Below are 24762 nucleotides of genomic sequence, written 5' to 3'. Positions count from 1 at the left end.
CAGGAAGCTCAGAGAACACAATCTCTATGGTTCATGTATTTCAATTATATACATGTAGCTAAAATTGCTAGAATTTATCACACAATTCACAAACTTATCTTATATTTTATGATAAAAATCCTTTCGATAATCAATAACGCACACATACATGCTACTTCAACCTTGACTATTTGCTGTATCCCGGGGACTGTACCAACATCTCGTGGCCGACTTTGATGTACTGGCGTCCGAATCTTTTTAATCCACATGTACACACTCTCTATGATCTAAAATTATTTACATCGTCTACAGTTGGGTCACGTGACATTTAAACTGTATGGTTTTAGTCCTTTACTAACTAATAATTCATTTACAGTTTCTATTCTTTTGTTTATATTTGCAGACATTCGTTTTGAATATACGTTTTTCTTCAATAGAGCGTTTTGGTTTTGTGGATGTCTATGAAATTGCCCCTCCGTGTTATCAACGAGGCACTGGTGGCGCTCTTCGTCAAGAGTTACGTTCAAGAATTCAGTAATTTCTATAACTTTGTCGACTGTGCTGTTGACGAGGTCTTCATAGAGAACAAAATACGTTGGATGATTCCACAATAACCAATTTGTGTGGAATATTTCCCAAGCAGGGGCTGCATCCAAAACATATTCATACCAACCTGTAGATACAGTTAAAAATCCATTATTTTGACATTGTGTTACAGGTATGAATGAAAGAATTATGTACGTATGTATGTATGTATGTATGTATGTATGTATGTATGTATGTATGTATGTATGTATGTATGTATGTATGTATGTATGTATGTATGTATGTATGTATGTATGTATGTATGTATGTTTGTTTGTTTGTTTGTTTGTTTGTTTGTTTGTTGTTTTTGGGGGGTGGGTGTGTGGATTGGTGGATGGATGAGTGGCTAGATGAATGGAAGGGGTAGGTGGGTGGATGGATGGGTTGGTGGTTGAGTAGGTAAATGTTACATTACAGTACTGGGTCTGGTAAAATACTGCACAAATCAGAAGCAGTGCATGTAAACGTTAATGATAACAAGTGCAAGTGATCTCTGTGGAAAAGGCCAACATTTTAGAATAACAAGTAACGAAGCAGTGTGTCAGATAAGATAAGCCCAACTTTCAATGATAAATTACAACTACATTTATTCAATTAATTGATTGTCCATTTCCATCCCATTCCATGCATTCTAAACAAATTGCCACGTCACTCGTACTCTCACTAGAAGCAATATTATCAAACTATGGGTGAAAAAAGATGAATCAAAGTGAATAAAGTTGGACAAGGAATGTCGTCATCATATCCAGACTGTAGCTCAAATATGTGTTGTGATAAATATACACACTGATAATGCATTAGTACAAATCAGTTATGGTTTGATAGTAAAGGTAACGTAATAAGACTATGTACTCTACTTACTTGGTTTGATAGTAAAGGTAACGTAATAAGACTATGTACTCTACTTACTTGGTTTGATAGTAAAGGTAACGTAATAAGGCTATGTACTCTACTTACTTGGTTTGATAGTAAAGGTAACGTAATAAGACTATGTACTCTACTTACTTGGTTTGATAGTAAAGGTAACGTAATAAGACTATGTACTCTACTTACTTGGTTTGATAGTAAAGGTAACGTAATAAGACTATGTACTCTACTTACTTGGTTTGATAGTAAAGGTAACGTAATAAGGCTATGTACTCTACTTACTTGGTTTGATAGTAAAGGTAACGTAATAAGACTATGTACTCTACTTACTTGGTTTGATAGTAAAGGTAACGTAATAAGACTATGTACTCTACTTACTTGGTTTGATAGTAAAGGTAACGTAATAAGACTATGTACTTTACTTACTTGGTTTGATAGTAAAGGTAACGTAATAAGGCTATGTACTCTACTTACTTGGTTTGATAGTAAAGGTAACGTAATAAGACTATTTACTCTACTTACTTGGTTTGATAGTAAAGGTAACGTAATAAGACTATGTACTCTACTTACTTGGTTTGATAGTAAAGGTAACGTAATAAGACCATGTACTCTACTTACTTGGTTTGATAGTAAAGGTAACGTAATAAGACTATGTACTCTACTTACTTGGTTTGATAGTAAAGGTAACGTAATAAGACTATGTACTCTACTTACTTGGTTTGATAGTAAAGGTAACCTAATAAGACTATGTACTCTACTTACTTGGTTTGATAGTAAAGGTAACGTAATAAGACTATGTACTCTACTTACTTGGTTTGATAGTAAAGGTAACGTAATAAGACTATGTACTCTACTTACTTGGTTTGATAGTAAAGGTAACGTAATAAGACTATGTACTTTACTTACTTGGTTTGATAGTAAAGGTAACGTAATAAGGCTATGTACTCTACTTACTTGGTTTGATAGTAAAGGTAACGTAATAAGACTATTTACTCTACTTACTTGGTTTGATAGTAAAGGTAACGTAATAAGACTATGTACTCTACTTACTTGGTTTGATAGTAAAGGTAACGTAATAAGACCATGTACTCTACTTACTTGGTTTGATAGTAAAGGTAACGTAATAAGACTATGTACTCTACTTACTTGGTTTGATAGTAAAGGTAACGTAATAAGACTATGTACTCTACTTACTTGGTTTGATAGTAAAGGTAACCTAATAAGACTATGTACTCTACTTACTTGGTTTGATAGTAAAGGTAACGTAATAAGACTATGTACTCTACTTACTTGGTTTGATAGTAAAGGTAACCTAATAAGACTATGTACTCTACTTACTTGGTTTGATAGTAAAGTACACTACTTACTTTGTTCATGAAAGCTTTCTGAGTTGGCAAATCCAACATGATCGCCCTTTATTCTGTTGAAATCTGCTACGAATGCATCAAATGGATTCCTTATTAGCACAATGGCAGTTTTGAAATCACTTTTAATAGGATAGAATTCGTGAGTCTTTGCAACAACAGTTCGACCTTCCTTATGGTCTAGCCCTTCTCCCAGAAAACCTGAAAAACATTGAAACTTGAGTTTTTAAAAGTCTTCAAAAGATGAGCATAATTTCTCAAATTATTACTTTAGAAATCATAATATACATTACAAATTATAATGATATGTAGTATTAAAAGGAATGAATCTTGAAAATGTTTTATATTCGTTCGTTTTAACGTTGAGGGAGAAAAGAGAGAGCAAAATCCCATATGATTTGTTTCTAAGTTATTAAAGTACAGAGTACGCATTTGAATTTGCCAAGCGATCGCTAGGCTAGGCAAATACCGTTTACATTCAATTTACATTCAATTTGAAAGTTATTTGCGTATGTCCCTGTAATATATCAGAAACTGGAATTGCTCACAGAGATATAATTGGACCGAAAACTTAAACTGACACTGACGCAGCATTTCTGAAATAGTATACGTATATTTGATAGTTACTATGTTAAATGAAATTGTTCACAGATATATAATTGGACTGAAAACTAAACTGGCACTAACACGGTATTTCTGAAATATTATACGTATATATTTGATAGTTATTCTTAATGTTCTAAACGAATTTGTATCAGTTATAGTAATTTAGTACACAAACAGCTTGAATCTTCGACTACATAAATTCGCACTTGATCGGGTCGGCTCTTTCAAGAAACACAATTCCATTTGAAAAATTGAAAACTTTCATCATGAAATACAATCATGCATCTTTCCAACGTAAATAGTATTTACTAAAAGTTATACATTAAATTTGTTTAGTGTTACTTACCACCATCATAAAGCGTGCCATCGTAATACGGAGAACTTGTGTAGATACCAGTACTAATCTCCAGGAGATGTCGTAGCCATGTGTTGCCAGAACCTGGAAAACTTGCCAATGCGGTGTATGGATGGTTGTTACGTGGAGCGAACCTGACCGAACAGTTACTATCTGATGAGAAGAGGACAAGTTATATATTTGGGTATGTTAAAACATATCATATTAAACTGATACAAATATTCTACATTTACTAAGACCAGTTTTCTTTTTCTACTCCCAACTAATAGACCTGTTGCCGGTTCCAAGATGCATTGCGCGTCTATCCATACAACGCCATGTGTATTTGTGTACGCGCTGAATGGTTTGCACGCGCTCAGGGGGGTGGTTGTCACCTGACCGTACCCTGGGTTCACCCGTAAAACCCTTCTCTATACTTTATGGTGTTTAGTCTTTGTTCTATAAAATCACTCATAATCAAAGAGGTCAACATGTCTTTCTATCATTTCCTGATAAAAATGTTATTTCTACCGCAGTAAAGACAAAACAAGACTAACTGTAACAACATATGAGCCGTCCTCTCGCGCAATGAATCTTGGAACCGGAAAATCGACTTTTGGAATCTGACAGTATAACTCTGTCTAGTGATAATAATTGTGATGTCGGACAGGTATCCATTCCCTAGCTTCCAATACTTATATGTGACATATGCGAGTTAAATCCAACTTTGAAATGTTATACTTGTTCTACATATAAAGATTTGAAATGTGCTTTGTTACAGTCCTCCAAAGATTTGAATTGAATACAGACAGAAGTTTATCCTAGATAACAATCGTGTAGCTGTTTTCTGTGCCGTTGTGTCGATATTCAAAAAAGTGTGACATTATGGTAAAATTAAGAATATACACCTCACGTACATGTAAATCTATCCTAGTTTGGATTCTTTAAACGTAAATACAACGAAAAATAGGCAAAAATAGGCAAAAAACACATGGATATATGATTGAAGAATAACTTTGTCTATAACTCAGACAGTTGTTTGGTGGTCTGAGTCTATAAGCTTCTCGTAATTCAAGAGTCCGCAATGTAGAGACCCGGGTAGCTCTGAAATATGCACTCCTAGAACTCCGACACGTCGCAATTGTCTCCCGATGGAGTTCTCGGGGTGCGTATTTCCAGAGATAAGTCATGTACACTTTTTAGCTAACAACATTTTTTAAGAGTGGGTCTGATAACTGCTTATGGACTTTTATGACAACAAAAGATACTAGGTCACGTTTGTCTGACCAGGCGTACATTGTCATATTTAACCACTGGCATGTCTATTGAGCCATAAACATTTCGTAACAATGTCAATGGGAAGGCATTAAAGTATACCCTTTGTTGAAGGAGACCTACTTTTAGATTCTCGTCCTCGTAGCTCTATCAACCGTTCGTCCCACCTGTGAAACTTCACCGATGTAGTCACTCGCTGGAGTTTGAGTTTTGGCTCGGTAATCCAAGCTAATAGTGTCAGTAATAAACACGATCCACATACACCAATGACAACAATCTTACGAACGTGTCTGCTGTCCATATCTTGAATGTGTCATTCCCGTTGAACGTCGTTGTATGTAAATAGTTAACGCTGTAACATAAAATCTGATCAGGTTTGCTGCTTCATCGATGTTAATTGAACATAAAAGTTAAATTCCTTTCCCACTGCCAGTCCTATTAAATTCTCTTTCAGAATCGTGACCATGCAATTGTCAATTGCTCCTGTGTTTAGCACATAGTATACCCGCTGGCTTGGATTGAGGAAAGAAAGTGTTTAACATCTAGACATGAATAGTTAATCTTGAATAACAACAGATCCACCACTGTGATTGCTATTTCCATCAACGGTGCACGAACACTGCTACGTTTAACTTAATTCAGGAGAAAGGCGATGGGTCACATCCGTTTTTACATCACCTCGGCAGTCCTTTGTCAGGCTATGACCGTTCTTTCAACTCAAAGAGTGTGAGTTTCACCGGTCGTGTTCTTAAAATGTCAAAGGTGAGCACCACTCTTCGTTTGTTGGTTGATTGCTGCGTTAGATAGTAATGGACTGCCAAGTGCTCCCGTTTTTCTACTTCAGGGTTTTTGTTCGAATGTCTTAATCTCTTTTAAGTATTTCAATGACAATTCATGAATGAGAGACGAATGAATTGAAAGAACAGACCTTCGTGACGTCAGCCACTATGCACCATGAATTGCATACATATACATTAATTCCCTTATCGCCAGCAATGACTGTCTAGAAAGCTACAACCATTGATAGTAGTAGCTAAGAGATAAATACTTCTAGTATGCATATCTTGTCTCGCGGTTCGATAAAATAAATCTCAAAGTTTAGTCTAAATATATTGATATAGTATTAGTAAACGTTCTAGAATACGTGGTATCAGTACCTACATACCTATTGTTCGTAAATGTATGTGGAGTCTATCGTTTCTATTTTCAAGGTACTCCGAAACGATCGAATGGCTATCGTTTTGTTGTTGTTGTTGTTGTTGTTGTTGTTTGGTTGGTTGGTTTTTGTGTGTCGTGGATGTTACATTCACGGTGCTTCGTCAGCAAATACCTGTGAAAACACACTATATTTTCCTCATGATATGTTTATTGTACAATTACAATTGCAATATTGTGGGACATACAGAAGGAGACAAACAAAGTAAGGAATTGGACCGTTGTGGATGGGAGATTGACAGGAGCAGGTTGACAAGCAGTCGGACACACAAAGACAGACTGACAAATGTATAGACATATAGTAGTAAGGTTGACAGAGACAGCTGGCATGGGCAAACATGTATATACGAGTCTGCCTCAAGTGTGATATCCGCTTGCAGAACCTCAGTAAGAGGGCGAGATATATGGGCAGGGAGGGGGTAGGGGACAGACGGACGGACGGACGGACGGACGGACGGACGGACGGACGGACGGACAGACAGACAGACAGACAGACAGACAGACAGACAGACAGACAGACAGATAGATAGATAGATAGATAGATAGATAGATAGATAGATAGATATATATATAGATAGATAGATAGATAGATAGATAGATAGATAGATAGATAGATAGATAGATAGATAGATAGCGACAAAATATCCGGGTGGACAAACAGAAGGACAGGCACATAGAGCTGAGGGAGACAGACAATAATTTCCGAGGCACAAACAGACTAGAAATTGAGAGACATTGAGCGCGAGAAAGGGGGTTCCTATTGGAAGTATACAACGATAGGATGAAACACCTGCTGAAGATATATTTCCATTTTTTTTAAAATACATACCAATATGCTACAAATTGTAATAGGAATGTAATGTAAATAATACGATCATGTAAGCTGTGTATAAAGCAAACATTCGATCTACTGGTACCACCAATGTTGGAACAGCCTGTATGTGTCGATGTATCCTTATAATAATGTATAAGACATATATAGATTGTCTCAGCCACTCTTAATACACAGTATTCATTGTTGTTGTTATTAATGTTGCTGCTGTTGTTGTTGTTGTTATTATTATTATTATTATTATTATTATTATTGGTGGTGGTGGTGGTGGTGGTGGTGGTGGTGGTGGTGGTGGTGGTGGTGGTGGTGGTGGTGGTGGTGGTGGTGGTGGTGGTGGTGGTGGTGGTGGTGGCGGCGGCGGCGGCGGCGGCGGCGGCGGCGGCGGCGGCGGTGGTGGTGCGATCCGTCTTCCTGTTAAAGCCCATCGTTAAGATATGAACAGCTCTAGTTGCAAATTGGTTTGATTGGGCATAGACAGTCGATGCTGTCGAACAAGTCGTATCTATTAGCGACATTCATCGTTCTCAACCCTTTGACTGCTCTGCATGCTTTCACAATGTACGCAATTAGACGATTTCAGATTTGTATTCACTTTAAAATGCACAGACCTCATACATACACTTTATAGTCCCAATGGAGTTTGACAATGGTTGACCCCTTCTAAAATATTTAAAACACATGTCCATCAAACATTTGATATGATACTATGCTCTTCAGTATTTTGCACATACCCCCTCCCCCTCCCCGCCTGGACATGACAGTTATGTACCGTATAAATGCACTACCCACATGACAACTGTGGTAAATGATGCCATGGTAGTTGGGTCTCGAAACTCGCACTCAACTCATTCACAATCACATCATGACAGAAATATTACAGGCACTATGATTTTGAAAAAAATTGAAGGTATTTAAACGACATTGTATTGTATAAGATTGTGTGTATTTACATTATTTTTTTTTATTTTTTACTTCAGATCTACATTGTACACCAAAACCAAATAGCATTTTAAAACACGATTTTATATTCACACATGAAGCATGGTTATTTGAAATGGCAGCAATGTGATGACGTCATGGTTATCAGTTATTCCCGATTGCGTCAGCATGCCTGCGATAATCTGTACGGATGAAACATGACACGTAGAAACAGATTTTTAGGATATGTTTTACATTTGATGAAATTGTTTAATATCGCCTTTCCAATTCGCCATTGTACCGCACACAAGCGTGCACGTGGCAATAGTGTCAATTTTCATTTTGTAATGTCCAACTTGTATTGTCATCGTTGCAGAAACTTAAACAGTTATCATGGTAAGATTTCAGTATTCAGCTACAAGGATATTTAGGAGGGAATGTGTTATTTTCGAGTTACGCTAGACAGCTATATGGCATAACGCAATGATATAATACTATGAAAATAAACAAACTTCGGAATTGTCAGTGACTCAAATCTAACAAATCTAACGAATAGTATAGGTTTTCGTTTCAAGCTTTGGGTGACGTAGTCATCCATATCCACTCAGGGGTGTTTGATATATGGGATGGAAAGGAGAAATTCATCAAATTTGTTGATAATATATCGAGATACTAGCCACATCGGTAGCGAGAAGGGATTACTGACGTAGGGGCATTTGTTTTGATTACATACTCCACGACAATAAATCTGCTCAGTACTGAGTAACAGCTTGGCTGTGCATATGATAACTGACGTGTAATGTATTCCTCTGATTGGCGACCCATGTATGGAAAATGTGTGCTGAACCGTAATATTGGTGTTTGGGGGTTAATTTTTTAGACAATGCAACGTAGACAATTTTATTTGGACAGACATCATAACTAAGGTGCGTATACATAAGTTTCTTTTTTATTTACATTTACAAGGTAATGGGGATCTTTTAATTAATATAGATTTGATCGAGTAATGATTGTCAACGTAATAAGTTGTACGTGCAAACTGGTACCAGTTACTAGCAGCAGCTTTCAATGATTGATATATTTTTTCAATTCAGTTTGCTTTTTCTCAATTTCTCAACGGGACCAACCGGGTCTATGTATAAGGCCATTGCACCAGTGAATACTATTCTAAATAATCTACAAATGATGAGCACAATTCTAAAAAAAAAAAAAAATTTAAACCTGTGAGGTCAGTTCAAAATAGTGAATTTCAGTATAAATAGATTGTGACGTCACGTATGGAATATCATACGTGGTTATGAAAATAATGTGATACTAAAATATAATAATTAGGGACATATCTGGTTATTTCTTAAAAACCACATTAGTTTTAGTGTATTTTGCGGTTTTCACATCTCACCCTAACAATAATAGTCTACAGTTTTAGTCGTCAGCTGGTTGTATGTGTTAGGACTTTAGATGGAAACAAAGACTTTGGTGTTGAAATACCATTATTGTTATAATTCAATGGTAGAATCAAATCCACACTGAGTGAAAACACAGACTTCATTGTCTGTGGTGAAAGCAACCATACACTTCTCAACACCAAGTTCCGTCCATACCAATTTTACCCATATTTCTGTTTTCGAGATCCTGTGTATTTACTGAATCAAAACCATTTTGTGATAAATTTCTATTACATTTGTTTTTGTTTTGAAACGACGGCCTTGAATTGTGTGATTTACAAATCATTTCGAATAATTATATTCTTTGCATAAAAGAGAAAACCAGATTACAGCAACTAAGCGTACATACTTATTACTTCATTTCTCCAACTCTAGAAATTATCCTAATTAATGCAATGAGGGTAAAGAATACAATACCATCATTCATAGCAACTTTGAAATTATCGTTTTGATGTCTATCACGTGTATTTTATTTTTGAATCGTGAGTTCAATACTGTTTTTCTCTGTCTGTCTGTCTGTCTGTCTGTCTGTCTGTCTGTCTGTCTGTCTGTCTGTCTGTATGTCTGTCTGTCTGTCTTTCTGTCTTTCTGTCTGTTTGTTTGTCTGTCTGTCTGTCTGTCCATATATCTATCTAATCTATATATATATATATATATATATATATATATATATATATATATCTGTCCATCGATCTGTCTGTCTGTCTATCTGTCTATCTATCTATATATCTATATATTTATATATCTGTTTGTCTATCGATCTGTCTGTCTGTCTGTCTGTATTTATTTATTTATTTCACCTTTGCACCGGTATAAAAAGAACAATAAAATAGAATAAAATGCACAGATGGCGAACAAGTACACATAACAATACAAAATCAAACAAACTGCCTGTCTGTCTGTCTGTCTGTCTGTCTGTCTGTCTGTCTGTCTGTCTGTCTGTCTGTCTGTCTGTCTGTCTGTCTGTCTGTCTGTCTGTCTGTCTGTCCACTATTAGGCCTTCCTGAGTATATACTTTGCATCTTGTCTGTGTACATTGTTTTTTCTATTATTGATATTTGGTTCGTTATCGACTGTTATGTTGTTTTTATTTAAAATCAGGTTCTACCGGCCTTCTACACTACTCAGATTCCACTCAATAATGTATGGACGTCCTAAGTCATCACTTAGCTATGAAACCAGGATTGAAAACTTAGTAAGGGATCATAACATACACACAGCAGAGAGAGGTGAATTCGACTTACAAAACCCCCGCTACGAGGATAGAATTCCGATACAGGTGTCACTTACTGCTTTAAGAATGCAAAAAATAGGGTTGGAGAAAGAAGTACGTCGTCTTGCCGATGTACAAGAAAGGACAGTGCTGATGACGAAGATAAAGGAACTAACATTTCAAAAACACAGACTGGAAGCTGCTCTAAATCAGGCAAAGAAAGCAAGATCTGCCATCGTTGGTATCTTCTCGTCCGAAACACCGTCCGAGAAACAGCAGTTAGAAAACGAACTAGATCGGAGACATTCCCCAAATACGATGCTTTCGAATTCCTCGTTGGAGCCACGTGATGCCGAGCAGTTGCCAAGGAAACCAGTGTATATCAGACAGGATTCATCTTTTCATTATAGACGTAGATTTAAATGGTTATTAATGGGAATGGTGTACAAAATGTCAAGAATTAAGAAAGTGTGGTTTGGAGGAAACGGTGAGATAAATATATCTTTTTTGTTTTATTTTGTAGATTTATGCATATGTTCATGTATGGGTACATATACATACACATATACAAACATGCACACACATGCGCACGCACGCACGCAAGTATGCATACATACATACATACATACATACATACATACATACATACATACATACATACATACATACATACATACATACATACATGCATGCATACATGCATGCATACATGCATGCATGCATGCATACGATTAGGCTTAATTTCGATAAACGTGATGTGAAACAAAAAGTGACAGTTAGGCATAGGGCTTTCAATAATTACCATACGTACAACTGGCTTTAATCATGCTTACATATTCTGATATTTTGCTTTGTTTAGGTAACAGTTATGCCGGTTTATTCAGTGGTAAGAGGGGTATATCACTTGTTGGACTTCTGACGTTATCCGTTCTACTTGTCTACACACAGTTTCGTCTTATACAACACGTAGAAAACACCAACAGAACAGTCTCAAGTGGTATGCTGAGTAATATTGATACTGAGTGAGTGAGTGAGTGAGTGAGTGAGTGAGTGAGTGAGTGAGTGAGTGAGTGAGTGAGTGAGTGAGTGAGTGAGTGAGTGAGTGAGTGAGTGAGTGAGTGAGTAACTGACCGACTGACTGACTGACTGACTGACTGACTGACTGACTGAATGAATGACTGACTGACTGACTGAGAGTGTGGGTGGGTGGATCGATTGTTGATCGATTTTTTGATCAATACTGTCTGTCAGTTTATTTCTCTTTGAGTCTATAAGTGAGTCAGTGAATGGATATTTGATCGATAAAGTGATTCGTTTGTCTATTAATCACCTATACCTTTGTTCATTTAGTCCGTACATTAATGACGTATAATGCTGATACTTAGTTTGAAAAAAAAATCCACTTTATTAGCACGAGTACTTCAATAAAGTTTCCTTGGCTATATGTATGTTTAAGTTGTTTTCTTGTTCTCTTGAGATAAATTTCAACCTTCCATCTTTAACCAAAATAGGACCTCGGTGTCAGCTTCGTTTTGCTCCAGAAAAGAGCCGTCCAATGGTAGCATTGGCTAGTTTTCCAGGATCCGGGAATACGTGGCTAAGGCATCTCATTGAACAAGCTACAGGAATATATACCGGGAATGTGAAGCGGAGTCCTGTACTGGACGCTGCTGGTAATAATTTTACATTGTAGCAAAATTATGATTATCGGGGTTATCAATAGTTCTTTATGTACATATAAAGTCTATATATGGTAATAATAGTACTAAGGGAAAATACAATTGTTCTCTAACGTTTTCAAATTCTAAACATTTTCTCTTCTCCAGTAACCATCATGATATTGATATTTGTACATTTCGGCAGTTTGGGCCAACAAAACATTCGAAAAAAAGTAATTTATGCGGACATCGTCAAGCAAATACAAAATATATAACCAAGACAATTTTCTCTAAATTACAGTACACCCTCCTCAAAAATGGGGGGGGGGGGGCAACATAAATCTAAATTTAGACTTTAAGAATGTCAAAAACAGCATTAAATCTTCTCTATTTACACACATACACATACACAGGTTTCCGTGGAGAAGACGAAGATTGGCGTTCAGGGACAACGATTGTTCAGAAGTCACATGACTTCTCACGAGATCTCATTCGACGTTTTCATAGTTCTGTCCTTCTGATACGAAATCCGTACAAAGCCATGTTAGCTGAAGCTAGTAGAGAGCATGCTGGGAAGACTGGGTTTGCACCATTGGATATTTATTATAATGAAAAGGGTAAGTCATTGGTTTAGGTGCATGTGGCTATATTGGTGTGGATGGAGTGTTGCGTTGGTTTGTGTGGTGTCCTGTAGTGTTGTGGTTTTGTGTGGTGTTCTGTCATAAGTGTAGTGTTGTATTGTGTAGATAGTGTTGTGCTAATGATGTGTGTAATGTGTAATGTTGTGATCTATGTTTTGCCGACTTCAGTATCCGTGAATATTGCTAGTTGTTGCTGTTGTTGTTATTGTTATTGTTTTGTTGAGTCTAGTTGTTGATTCCAGCCCCTCCCATAAAATTCGAATTGCTCTCCCCCTCCCTCCCCCCCTCTCTCTCTCTCTCTCTCTCTCTCTCTCTCTCTCTCTCTCTCTCTCTCTCTCTCTCTCTCTCTCTCTCTCTCTCTCTCTCTCTCTCTCTCTCTCTCTCTCTCTCTCTCTCTCGCTGGTCATCATTATGTCATAATATGCATTATCTATCAAACCAAAGAACATATGGAAAATATCAAAATAAAGTTTTAGTACTGAAGCACAAGATTCATTATAATCTCTCACGCATTTTTCTGTTTTTGTTTCGTATTACTTTAGATAGAAAATGTGCACGTGATCAATCATAATGCATTGACAGTTTGAGAATTTCAAAATTGTTTTCTGAATTTTCAACAAAATTGCTCTAAGTTCATAAATATGCGGGTCATTATTGCTACGATCTCGAGTACCTCAAATAAATGTATACTCACATATAATTATAGCCTACCGTAGAGATTTTATGTTTGATAACTATGTTTGTTTTTTCAAACAGGTTGGGATTTGTACGTGAAAAAGTATTCAAGTGAATGGGAAAGTCAAGTTAGTCAATGGTTGTTGTTCCATGATGGTCCAATGTTACTTGTACGTTATGAAGACATCAAGGACAACCCACTTCATGAACTACGAAGAATTACCAAGTTTTTGAACGTGATCTTCGAAGACAGCCGTGTAGCCTGTGTCATCAAAAACATGGATGGAACATTTCATCGACCCGATGATGACAGAAGATTCCTCGGTTTTGACCCCTTTACCGATGAAATGCATTTGAATATAGAAGAGAGAATAGAACGCGTCAACGATTTGTTGGAGGTCAAAGGTTTCAAACATGTGGCAAGGGTGTATCCGGGATAGGCAAAACCTGAAAAGGCAATAAAATCAACAAACAAAAACACCAAACGAACAAACAAGCTTTATTTTATTTCGGAGGTTATGAAATAGAACTCAGGGCGAGGTTGTTTACTGTTTTTTAGAATGGAAAATGACAGTCTTGCCATAAATAAGTTACTTGACAAGGAAGAATTGGTGTATAGCTAAAATCCCATGGCAATATACGAGAAATGCCTGATTATTCATACTTTTTACATGTAGAACTGAAGACAGGTGGCGCTATACACACAGTAACTATAAAGATTACCTCCTAGATTCTCATCAGAGAGTTTCCGGTTATGCGTACAGCCTTCCAATGTCAAATTATTTTTCCCGGATTTACCCTATTTCTATGAAAAAATAGTAATTAATAGATATCAGATTGTAAAGACACTGGTAGACACCGTGTTTATGGGAAACAGAAGCAGTTTATCGCTTGAGATATTTAGGGAGTTCTCATTTGACAAGCATTGATTTCAATAAATATGTTTGCGTATTTAGCTCTATCAAACTGTGATGAAGTTCTGAGAAATGAGGTGTACGCACACGCACACACACACACACACACACACACACAGACAGACAGGCATGCATGCATGCATGCATGTATGCATGCATACATACATACATACATACATACATACATACATACACACACACACATACATACATACATACATACATACATACATACATACATACATACATACATACATACATACATACACTCACTGACACACTCGCGCGCACACACACACACACACACATACAATATTCGTGTCTGTCTGTCTTTCGGTATGTCTTTGTATTTCCGTCTCTGTCTTTGTCTTTCTGTACCAGCTCAGTGGAGCCACGGGGACTGTACCAGCTATGTGTACAATATCCCTGTAACAGCTCTGGCCAACACACTAGGTGTAACATACCTAGAGTTGACAGATGTGTAACTGGTATGCCAACACCAATGGATGTGAAACATAGCAATGCAGCATAGGTTTTTACAACAGCCATGTACAAGAGCTTTTTCCCACAGCCATGTACCAGCTATGTTAGCATAGCTGTAACATAGGTATTTCCCACAGCCATATACCAGCTGTGTGAGCAATGCTAGTCAGATATGAACGAAAGGGTTGCTACAGAGTATTATTCCACCATAGCTGTTACATGTATGTACACAACTGTGTGCTAGGTATGCAGTACACAGCTATGGTACTGGGATGTGCAAAATGGTCATGGCGCAGAGTCAGTATTCAACATCCATTCAACAGACTTACTAGTATTTTTCACAACCATGTACCAGGGCTGTGGAACAATATACCCTGTAACGGGGCTGTGAGACACACAGTTGGTACATAGCTGTGCTCTTCTTCCTAGCACTAGGATGTGGCCACATCCTAGCATTAGGATGTGTACATCCTAGTGCTAGGATGTGCAAGGTTCCCTGCGAATATTATGCCATCATGCTATGCCATCATGGCCATCATGGCATTGTGTTAAGACAGTCCCAGTCCATCAAAGATTAGCAATTAATCTTTATGCATGGGGTGAAAATGTCAAAAAAAGGGTTTAATAACATCGTGACAGTAAAATGTCAGTGAACCCAATGAGTGCAAGGGTGACTAAGTGCCTCCCTCTCCTGGAGGATGGGGCATCAGGGAGATGTGAATTGTTTTTATTTAACTTTACAGGCATTTTGATACCCATAGCCTTTTAGGCAATAATTTTACTCTTTCGAAAAGCTAAATTTAATGTACGTTTTAATGGTAATTACATCACATATACAGTATATGTGACTACTGTAATGGTAGGTAACACGTATCTATATAGAACTTTAAGTACTTTCTAAGTAATCTAGGTGATCGAAGTGATAGTAAGGGATGTAGGCAAAATACGAATCCAGTGGACATATGAGGAAGAATACCTCACTAAATATGTGTACATAATCATCTGAATTGAAATGTTGAATACGGCAAGAACTATGTATCTCATCTTAACATTACATTTTATAATATTATCTGACATATAACAAATACACTCATGAAACAAAGTCACTTTCTATATTCCAACTTTAATATAAAAAAAACTTGGTTATATCAAACACAATTCAACGTGTACACTTGAATAAAAACAAATAATTGATGTCCAGATTAAATATTAATAGAAACAGAGAAATAAAACACATTCTGAGATCGTAAATTCACACTAGATATTAGATTATTTGTATGATATTATTTGATACAAATCAACGTACTAGATTACTTGGGTAAAAAAACTAAAGAAATGCTATAATGGGTTCAACCTCAGACCAATATTTTTTATAGCGGTTTTAGATTTATAGACTCGCCAGAGGTACAAACATGAGAAAATTAAGCGTAACAATGTTTCAACAGTAACGTATTGAATGTTTTTTAACATATATAGGACTTATCGATATATAAGAGCTGACACAACACATAGCAAATATTGGCAACCACCACATTGGTGACATATTGGTTCAGTACATACAGTCAGGCCAAACTTTGTTTATACATGTACAAATAACATGACTAGATCAAAGAATGCACTGATACATTAAGCTTTCGGTACAACTATACGTTTCATATATGAGTGACCGAACTTACTGATGTATATGTAATTCTATGTCCGATATCGCGTTGAGTAAAACAATACCTTCGTCTTCGTGGATGAAACAAAATGTATTTAAACATACGAAGCAGTAGTAGACACGAGTCTTGTAAAGTGTACTATGGTACCATGTCCAAATGTCATCTAGATTACACTTCATCAGTCTATTTGGACGTGACGTCATCCTATTAGTATTCGAACCAATGTCATACTGTCAAATCCTTTGCCAATTTAGTCCAGAACGTTTCAGTTTTTCTGGGATTGTCTCCACCTGGCCATTTCATGTACGTCTTGGTGTTTATATTTATCTTCAATAACGGTGTCATGTCAGTGTGTGGAACGTCGTCTAGGATGATAAACAACAGTTTATCTCTGTCAACATTATCGTCCAAAAGATGCTGATTTGCAAGTTCAAGTTCAAATTGACACCATGTACTCTCAACAAAGTTAGTAGACACAAGAAAAATTACTTTCCGGCTCAATGTGATGGCATCTTCGATATTAATGAAAACGTATTTTCCGAGTATAAAGTCTCTTTCAGCAATGCACAGTTTTAATTTTGGAGGCAGGTCCTCGATTCTGGGGAGAAGAGTTTCATTCACCCACTCCGAGTCTCTGTCACTGTAGCAAACGAATGCATCATACTGATACATCTGTACATCATCATCCAGGGGTGCATACTGCCTGTTTTTTGCCATGCGTCTGAATGCTCGATAGATTAAACCCCATCTTTTCTTCCACACTGTGATTCCAATAACGGTAAAGACAAGGGCTGAGATTGATGGACCGAGTACCAGACCATACGCAAAACCTTTCTGGCACGACATTCCACGAAAATTTATCATTAAAAAGGGTTTCCCTTGAACAGTATTGGGTGAACTACATTTATAAGTTTGCCATGGAAATGATCCATCTTTTGTAAATTGAATAGTATGATTGAATGTCATCCGGGTCTGCATATCAATCATGCCACAGCCACAAATCAACGGATTGTTTTCAAAATACAATTCAGATAAAGCTGGTAATCTGAAAATTAGATTAGTTAGTGGATTAAGTTGTGTAATTAGGTTGTTACTGAGATCAATAACCGTAAGATTTATATTATACTGAAATACATCATTACTCAAAGATGTTATCTTATTATGGGATAGATCGAGGTACTTTAAATACGTTAACTTACTGAAATAAAATTGACAAAGTAAAGGTATTCCAGAATAAGAGACGTTTAGATATTCCATCGCAAACAAATCTTGGAAGAAAATATGAAATTCCATGCTATTACACCTGTCAATATTCGAAAAATCCGACGAAATGTGACTCAGGTCAACGTACTTCAGATTTTTTGTATTCAACAGAACTATCTTATGATTAATGAGAGGAATATTTGAATAAGAAATATCAAGTCTGGTTACTGATGACAAAGATAATTTTGATTTTGATTTTGATAAACATTGATGGTCCTCGAGTTGTGCAGTCATTCTGATTAAATGGGGAAAAGTCACATCTTGACAAAATGCAACTTTCGTGTTTGTAAAGTCCAATGTCTCTAAACTCTCAGATTCACCTGTATCCCAACGTATAGTGTCTACGTTGCCAGAAGCTCTTAAATATTTGGTTGAATGTGTTAAGCAAGTAGACACGTCAAAAAGACTAATTTCAGACATATCGAGAAAGATGGTATTTATTGGGCTGTAGCACGACTGAAGATAGCTACCACCGTTATCCGATATGCCATTTACATACAGTTCTTCAAGATTTAATTCTAAGCTTGAAAATATGACCCCATAATATGTCTCTCGGTCTGTATAACTGATGTCGATTACTTTGAGGAAAGGCAAACTTGGTAATACTCGTTCAAGATGTGTAGCATGCAACAAAAAAGATGACAAATTAAGACTAACAAGATTATTTAAAAAAGAGAAGGTATGACCACTGATTTCCAGAACCTTATTAGCACTTAGATCAAGAATTTGAAGACTTGCTAACCCAGTGAATGAGGATGGATTGACATTTGTCAATGGAGGATTGCTGTTGTTAAGATACAAAGCTTTCAAACCATCAAAACAAGAGAATACATTCTCCATGGTTTCTGTATAACCATTGTACAACAGAGTTTCTACTTTGATAGACTTGTTCTCTGAACATTTCGGCATCCATGCTGTTGGAGCACTGAGGTTTAGCCAGGCGATTGGTGTATCTGAAAGCACGTCTAGAAAAAAGTCGTTCATATCCTTTGAAGTTTTGCCTTCTATTGGTTCGCCAGGGGGAAATACCAATGAAAGACTTTCAATAGAATGACATGTGTTGTTTGAGGGCAGTGTTACTAACTTCATACATTGTACAAACTCTGTACTAACGTGCTCTAGAATTGGAATTCGGTTAAGAACGAAAACAGATTGGAAAAGTTCAAGTTCAGGATGGTTGCACAACCAGTCACCAAGACTACTGTTCATGCTCTGGATTTGAAATAAATACAAGTTGTCACATACTTTCAATTCCGGACATATAAGTTCTAAAGATCTTAACCCTGTCAACGTTTGCAAATCTATTATTGACAAAGAAGCTTGTTCTTCCGTCAACGGGCCACCCATTCTCAAGTATTGGAGATTCGATCTGTCCATAGGGTGTATGGATTGTATAGGGTTAAATGTGAGATCCAAGTTGACTAAAGTTTTCAATTCAATGAAGGTTACCGTCTCTATATTTGATATTCTGTTATGCGAAATATCTAGGTAGGTAATATTGGATAAACCAGTAAATACGCCTCTTTGTAATGTCTCAATATTATTATGAGAAAGGTCAAGTAACGCCAGGCTATCTAAACCATTAAATGTCCCCGGTGTTATGGTAGACAAGTTGTTATACGCAATGTTTAGGTATCTCAAATTCGTTAAACATTCAAAAGTACTGGGATTCATTATAGTGATGTAGTTGTTTTCGAGGTGTAAGCTTTCAAGATGTATCAAACCAGTAAACATACTTGAAGAAACCGTCGTCATTCTGTTATGGTAGAGGTTTAGGTGTTCCAAGTTTGTTAACTCGTAAAATGTATCTGGATAAATTCTGCTGATGAAGTTCCAAGAAAGATCCAATGTTTTTAGATTAACAAACCTGCAAAAATCATTTCTTTCTAAATGATCAACAAAGTTACCAGAAAGTTCTAAATATATCAATTTCATGGACTTTTCTTTCCTGTTCTCTAACTTCGTGGTGTTATCTGTACGATTGAAATGTTTGTTTTCTGTAGTTTCGTCACCGGAAGTTGTCACGTTGTCGATGCAAGTCAAGGTACTTATCTGAAAAATCAAATAACGGATACTGGGAAGATGTGTAAATATGTCAAAGTTCAAACATTGATCTGTACCAAAGGCAAAAAAAGAGAATTCTAAACGCTCAAGCTTGTATAATCCAGTCCACGAGCATGCATATATTTCTGTTAATTCTCGACTAGTAGATGGCTCCGAATTAAACCGTAATATTTTGAGATTTACTAGGTCTCTAAATGTATGACACGGTATCACTGAAATGAAATTATTGGAAAGATCCAGTTCTTCGAGTGTTGCAACGTTTCTGAAACTTTCGGCTGTGATGTTTTCGATTCTATTTTGGCTTAGATCAAGTTTCTTCAGAAGGGGAAGATGAATAAATGACGAATTGTGGAGTTGTGCAATGGAACTACCATGAAGATTTAACTCAATGGTTGAGTTCGGTAGAAAAACCGGAATCTCAGTCAGCTTTGTATATGAACAGTCAAAGGAACTGCCATTATGTTCGATAACTGGTTTTGAGAGACAGTAACTGTATGTTGGTGACACACTTCTAGTTGGTCTGGTATAACAATAGGACACACACAGTGTTACGAAAATATAAACCAAGGACTTTCTGCCAGTGAAGACGAATTTGTGATGTTCAGGTCTTCTTTGCAGGAGATTGTACAGATTCATGGTGGATGTGCTGTGTTATCCGGCGTAACGCTGTATACCACTGTCAATAGTTCGGTTCAGCGGCTACCGTGAGATCTGTAAGAGTAGATAATATTAAAATAAATAAAATCAGTTAGGAAGAGTTCATGTTCAACAGTTTTTGCTACACATGTAGAATGTCATTAAGTCGGCTAACCATTTTGTAGCACACATACACGGATGTGGAAAAAATACATTTCTAGATTGATAACTGATGCTGTATATAAGAAATGCCAACAGCGAAAGTAGTCACTCAGTAAACTAAGATCACTGAATATTAGACCAGGTGTAATGAAAGCATTCTACTCTAGCCACATTGAGAGTGTGGTCACCTTTTCGTTCTTAAGATGGTTTGGAGGGTTGACTGTTTCAAATATTCGCAAATTACAGACAGTTGTCAACACCCGTATTAAAATATGTGGTACTGAGTGTAAAAGCATGAAATCAATGTATAGGAATCGAGCATTTGTTAAAGCTACAACAAATTACCAAGGACCCTTCCCACGCGTCAGCTCCAGTATTTTGAGATGCTTCCCTTGGGTCGCAGGTATAGAATTTTACCCTTGAGAACACGTTCTGCTTGGTTCAGTTATGTGCCGTCTGCCATCAGAATACTTAACCAAAGAATGTAAGAAGTAAAGAAAGTGTGGGTCTGCTTTTATGTAGTCTTTTTTTTCTCAGTTTTCAATGTCTTCGTACTTCTGTTTGATGTTGTTCATGGTATTTTAATGTGTAAGATTATCTGTATGTTTTTCTGTGCTGTTGCAAGACAAATTTCCCCGTGATAATAAAGTAATAAAGTACAACTGTACAATGGCTAATTATTGGTATTTTGAACAATTTTCAGTGAATTGTGGTTGTCTGATCGAACAATGATAATGCAGTTACAACTAGAACAGTTTTAACATGTCAACAGGATGAAAACCGCGCTTTCGCTCAAGATTTAAACTTACCACTAACTACCAACCGTTAATATTGACCACTAATATTATTAACAGATAAAGTGTCTTTTTATACGTATTAATTGACCAATTTTAGTAAATACATTTGGTAATTTGATGACAAAGTTACCCCAGTTGCATTCTCGCAAACCAGAGTGGTTATTTCTTCCGCGACACTGCGAAATATTAAAAGTCTTGGATGGTGCCGTAAAAGAGGCTGTGGTTTACGACGATGCCCTGTTGCAGCCTAGTGCAGGTTTAAAAGTGGCTCCTTTAAAACAATCCATGATGATGATGATGATGATGATGATGATGATGATGATGATGATGATGATGATGATGATGATGATGATGATGATGATGATGATGATGATGATGATGATGATGATGATGATGATGATGACGACGACAACGACGACGACGACGACGATGACTGTTGACTGTCTATCTGTCTGTATGTGCCATCATCATTTTATTACTTTGGTAAATCGAGTTACTGAGTCAAACTATTAGGCCTGCACATATTTCAGAGATAGAGTTGCAAACGGATGCGACGCACGGAAAATTCTACTTCCTCTTATAGTAATACTCGTCTCAAAGCTTGTCTCCTGAAATGATTAGCCCTTGACAAAACAATATGACATCATACAGCGATGAAAGTCATATCAGATTGCGTTTTAATACTAAAACTAGACACTGCGAGCTTCAACTTTCGAAGAGGAACTATCATTTCAACTTTATCGATCCAATGATAGGCTTTATGGACATGGGCCAGGGTTTTTAATTGCCTGATCACGACTACGTACTGCCTTGGTGTTTGATTACAGTAGAAACGTTCTTATCTCAAGGAATAAAGAACTGGCTGCGACATGTAGTCACTGGCTACGTGGTGTAGTAAAAATTCAAATCAGCTAGTTACGAGCGAAATCGTGAAGGAAGGAATTAAGAAACACAGGAAAAGAAATCCAACCAACATTAAATGTAATGCCATACTACAGATGATCGAAGCTGATCTCACACTCTACCCCAATCAGTTAAGGGCTAAACAATTAATCTCTGTCTTTTAAACTTCCAGAGTTCTGTAAATATGAATATAAACGTATATTTGTTTGTATATACTGGGGTTGGGAAAAAGAACATCACACGGTTTGGGAGAGTCCACTATTCATGCATTAGTACTGAACAAGTTGAAATAGTTCGTTTTTAAATTCAAGTTGTACATCTATTTTACAATACTTACTTTTTTTCTAAAAAGTATACACAGTTCAGTTGTAATGAACACGGTTTTTTATTCCTTTTTATACAATGTTATTCGGAATATACCGTTAGGGTGAATCTACATAATTCTATATTTCGCGTGACCCGACCAACCTTATATGTCTTCAACACGACAAAACAATAAAAAAGAATATCGACGTCCTCTACAGTATGATAAAACAACCACGAAGTCAGTGAGTGTATGGTGGCTACTCCTACGAGCGCATACTTTAATATCCGACGTCGTCTTGACTTCATCGAATGTCTAACATTTTAATTCTATTAATTTCAGCAACAAAAATAATATTAAAGTTAAATTATAAAAAGGTGGCGATGACAGTCTAATAGTTACCGTACTCATGGTCAACAAAGGCGTCAGTCACGTACACCTTTCATGTCAAACCTAGAAAATGACTTGGTCTTGTTACAAGAAAAGACCTGCTATTGTCATTGCTAGCATTGAAGTTATGTGTACAAGTATATCGAGGGTTATACAATGAGAATTTGTGGATATCACCAACGTCCTTTAATTGTACATGCATAGGTTTTAGATCACAAAAAAAGAATCATAGTTGTTTGTAACACAAAGCAAACGTTAAAGTGACACAAGCTGAGTCTATAAGCTTTTTATTCAAGTGGTAATATTTAAATAAAACGATATTCCAGTATAATGTTAATGTCAATGCATGTCTTTTGGCATTGTTACAACAGTTGATTGTGCATAGTTGGGATTTCCTGAACATTGCTTGATATGTATCATAAATTACGTCATCGGTTCGTTTAGTTATATCTTAATACAGGTTTGAGTTCAGTCAATTGCAAGTGGTGCGCAGTTAAGTGTGCTTTTAAGTAAGTAGAATACTGTGAGTATAACCTTTCAAATATGCTGTAAAATCTACACTCAAATACATATAAACTCATCTTGTGTCCCTGAAATATGAAATAGTTGTTTACTTACTTCGGTGAAAGTTGCATCATCCAAAACTACTTTCTTGTAAATTGTGCAGTTCTGCTATTGTTCAAGAGACTGGAGAGACAAACAACATACAGCCAGTATGTACTTCATGAGTCTTGCAGTGGTAGATCGCACATCTAATCACGTGCAGGAGTGACAGGCTGTAGTGACTAGGCTAGGTATTGTGTGATCTTGTTAAATACCCACTGGTTGGGATTGAAATACGGCAATCAAGCGGATACTCCCCAACCACATGGACATAGATGTATAATGTTACACTTCATTTCCGCATTCGAATAAGTACTCGTATCTTTGCGAGCTGCTTTAGTAACCATAAAAGGATATTAAGCTATACACGTAAAAGCCACGTATCGAAAGGCCAATGGCCTAGTTATTAAGTTAGTACATATTGTAACGGGTAACTGGACAAACGCCCCCGGACAAACGCCCCCGGACAAATGCCCACGTAGGACACATGCCCCCCCCCCCGACAAATGCCCCCGTAGGACAAATGCCCCTGGACAAATGCACCCGAACAAATGCCTACGGTATATAGGACTATGGCTCACGACTCAACCAAGAAAGGCATGTTTTTTAGGGTTACTTAGCACTTCTACTACAGTGCGATTGAAAGACGTGATTTCAGGCGGTGTAGTGTACTTAAAATAATGTTTTTATCATTTCTATTTTTTACGAATGAAAAGACCAAGATGGGTGTGATGGGTGTTATACCATGTGTATGCCCTGCTGCCGAACAAACAAGGTGAAACTTATCGACATCTTCTACAACAGCTCAACAATATCCATCCTATTGGCCAACTATATATGAAAGGGGTAAAACTACACTTGTTTCTAAGCCCACTCACTCAAGCAACTGCCTGCCCAAGAAACACTAAAACACTGTGACTATCTCAGCAGTGATCACCCCCCCCCCCCCCGAGTCAGCACACATGCATATGTATC

General features: G+C 36.9%; 3 protein-coding genes across 4 annotated transcripts; 1 reads left to right on the top strand and 2 right to left on the bottom strand.

Moving 5' to 3' along the window:
- LOC144435885 (sialate:O-sulfotransferase 1-like) lies at positions 1-5687 on the bottom strand. The gene is made up of 4 exons (XM_078124526.1): positions 5134-5687; positions 3748-3909; positions 2799-2996; positions 1-652 (listed from the first exon to the last, which is right to left on the bottom strand). Exons 1-4 carry the CDS (start codon positions 5309-5311, stop codon positions 297-299), a joined length of 894 nt encoding a protein of 297 aa, XP_077980652.1. The 5' UTR covers positions 5312-5687; the 3' UTR covers positions 1-296.
- A 2606-nt stretch (positions 5688-8293) lies between these two features.
- Positions 8294-14526, top strand: LOC144435726 (sialate:O-sulfotransferase 1-like). 2 transcript variants are annotated; one of them, XM_078124336.1, is made up of 6 exons: positions 8294-8371; positions 10522-11120; positions 11493-11630; positions 12145-12306; positions 12705-12908; positions 13689-14526. In XM_078124336.1, exons 2-6 carry the CDS (start codon positions 10562-10564, stop codon positions 14045-14047), a joined length of 1422 nt encoding a protein of 473 aa, XP_077980462.1. In that variant the 5' UTR covers positions 8294-8371; positions 10522-10561; the 3' UTR covers positions 14048-14526. The 2 variants fall into 2 exon arrangements, with proteins under 2 accessions (XP_077980462.1, XP_077980461.1); XM_078124335.1 differs by lacking the exon at positions 8294-8371 and adding an exon at positions 8763-8901.
- A 1621-nt stretch (positions 14527-16147) lies between these two features.
- LOC144435572 (uncharacterized) lies at positions 16148-24064 on the bottom strand. Its single transcript, XM_078124157.1, has 2 exons — positions 23803-24064; positions 16148-20703 (listed from the first exon to the last, which is right to left on the bottom strand). The coding sequence occupies exon 2, from the start codon at positions 20626-20628 to the stop codon at positions 16891-16893; it is 3738 nt and encodes a 1245-aa protein (XP_077980283.1). The 5' UTR covers positions 20629-20703; positions 23803-24064; the 3' UTR covers positions 16148-16890.
- Between the last annotated feature and the right edge of the window lie 698 nt (positions 24065-24762).

This window comes from Glandiceps talaboti, chromosome 5, assembly GCF_964340395.1.
Source record: "Glandiceps talaboti chromosome 5, keGlaTala1.1, whole genome shotgun sequence".
NCBI classification, from domain to species: Eukaryota; Metazoa; Hemichordata; class Enteropneusta; family Spengelidae; genus Glandiceps; species Glandiceps talaboti.
The sequence above is the reverse complement of the archived record's forward strand: the minus strand, read 5'-3'. Positions and strand labels throughout refer to the sequence as shown.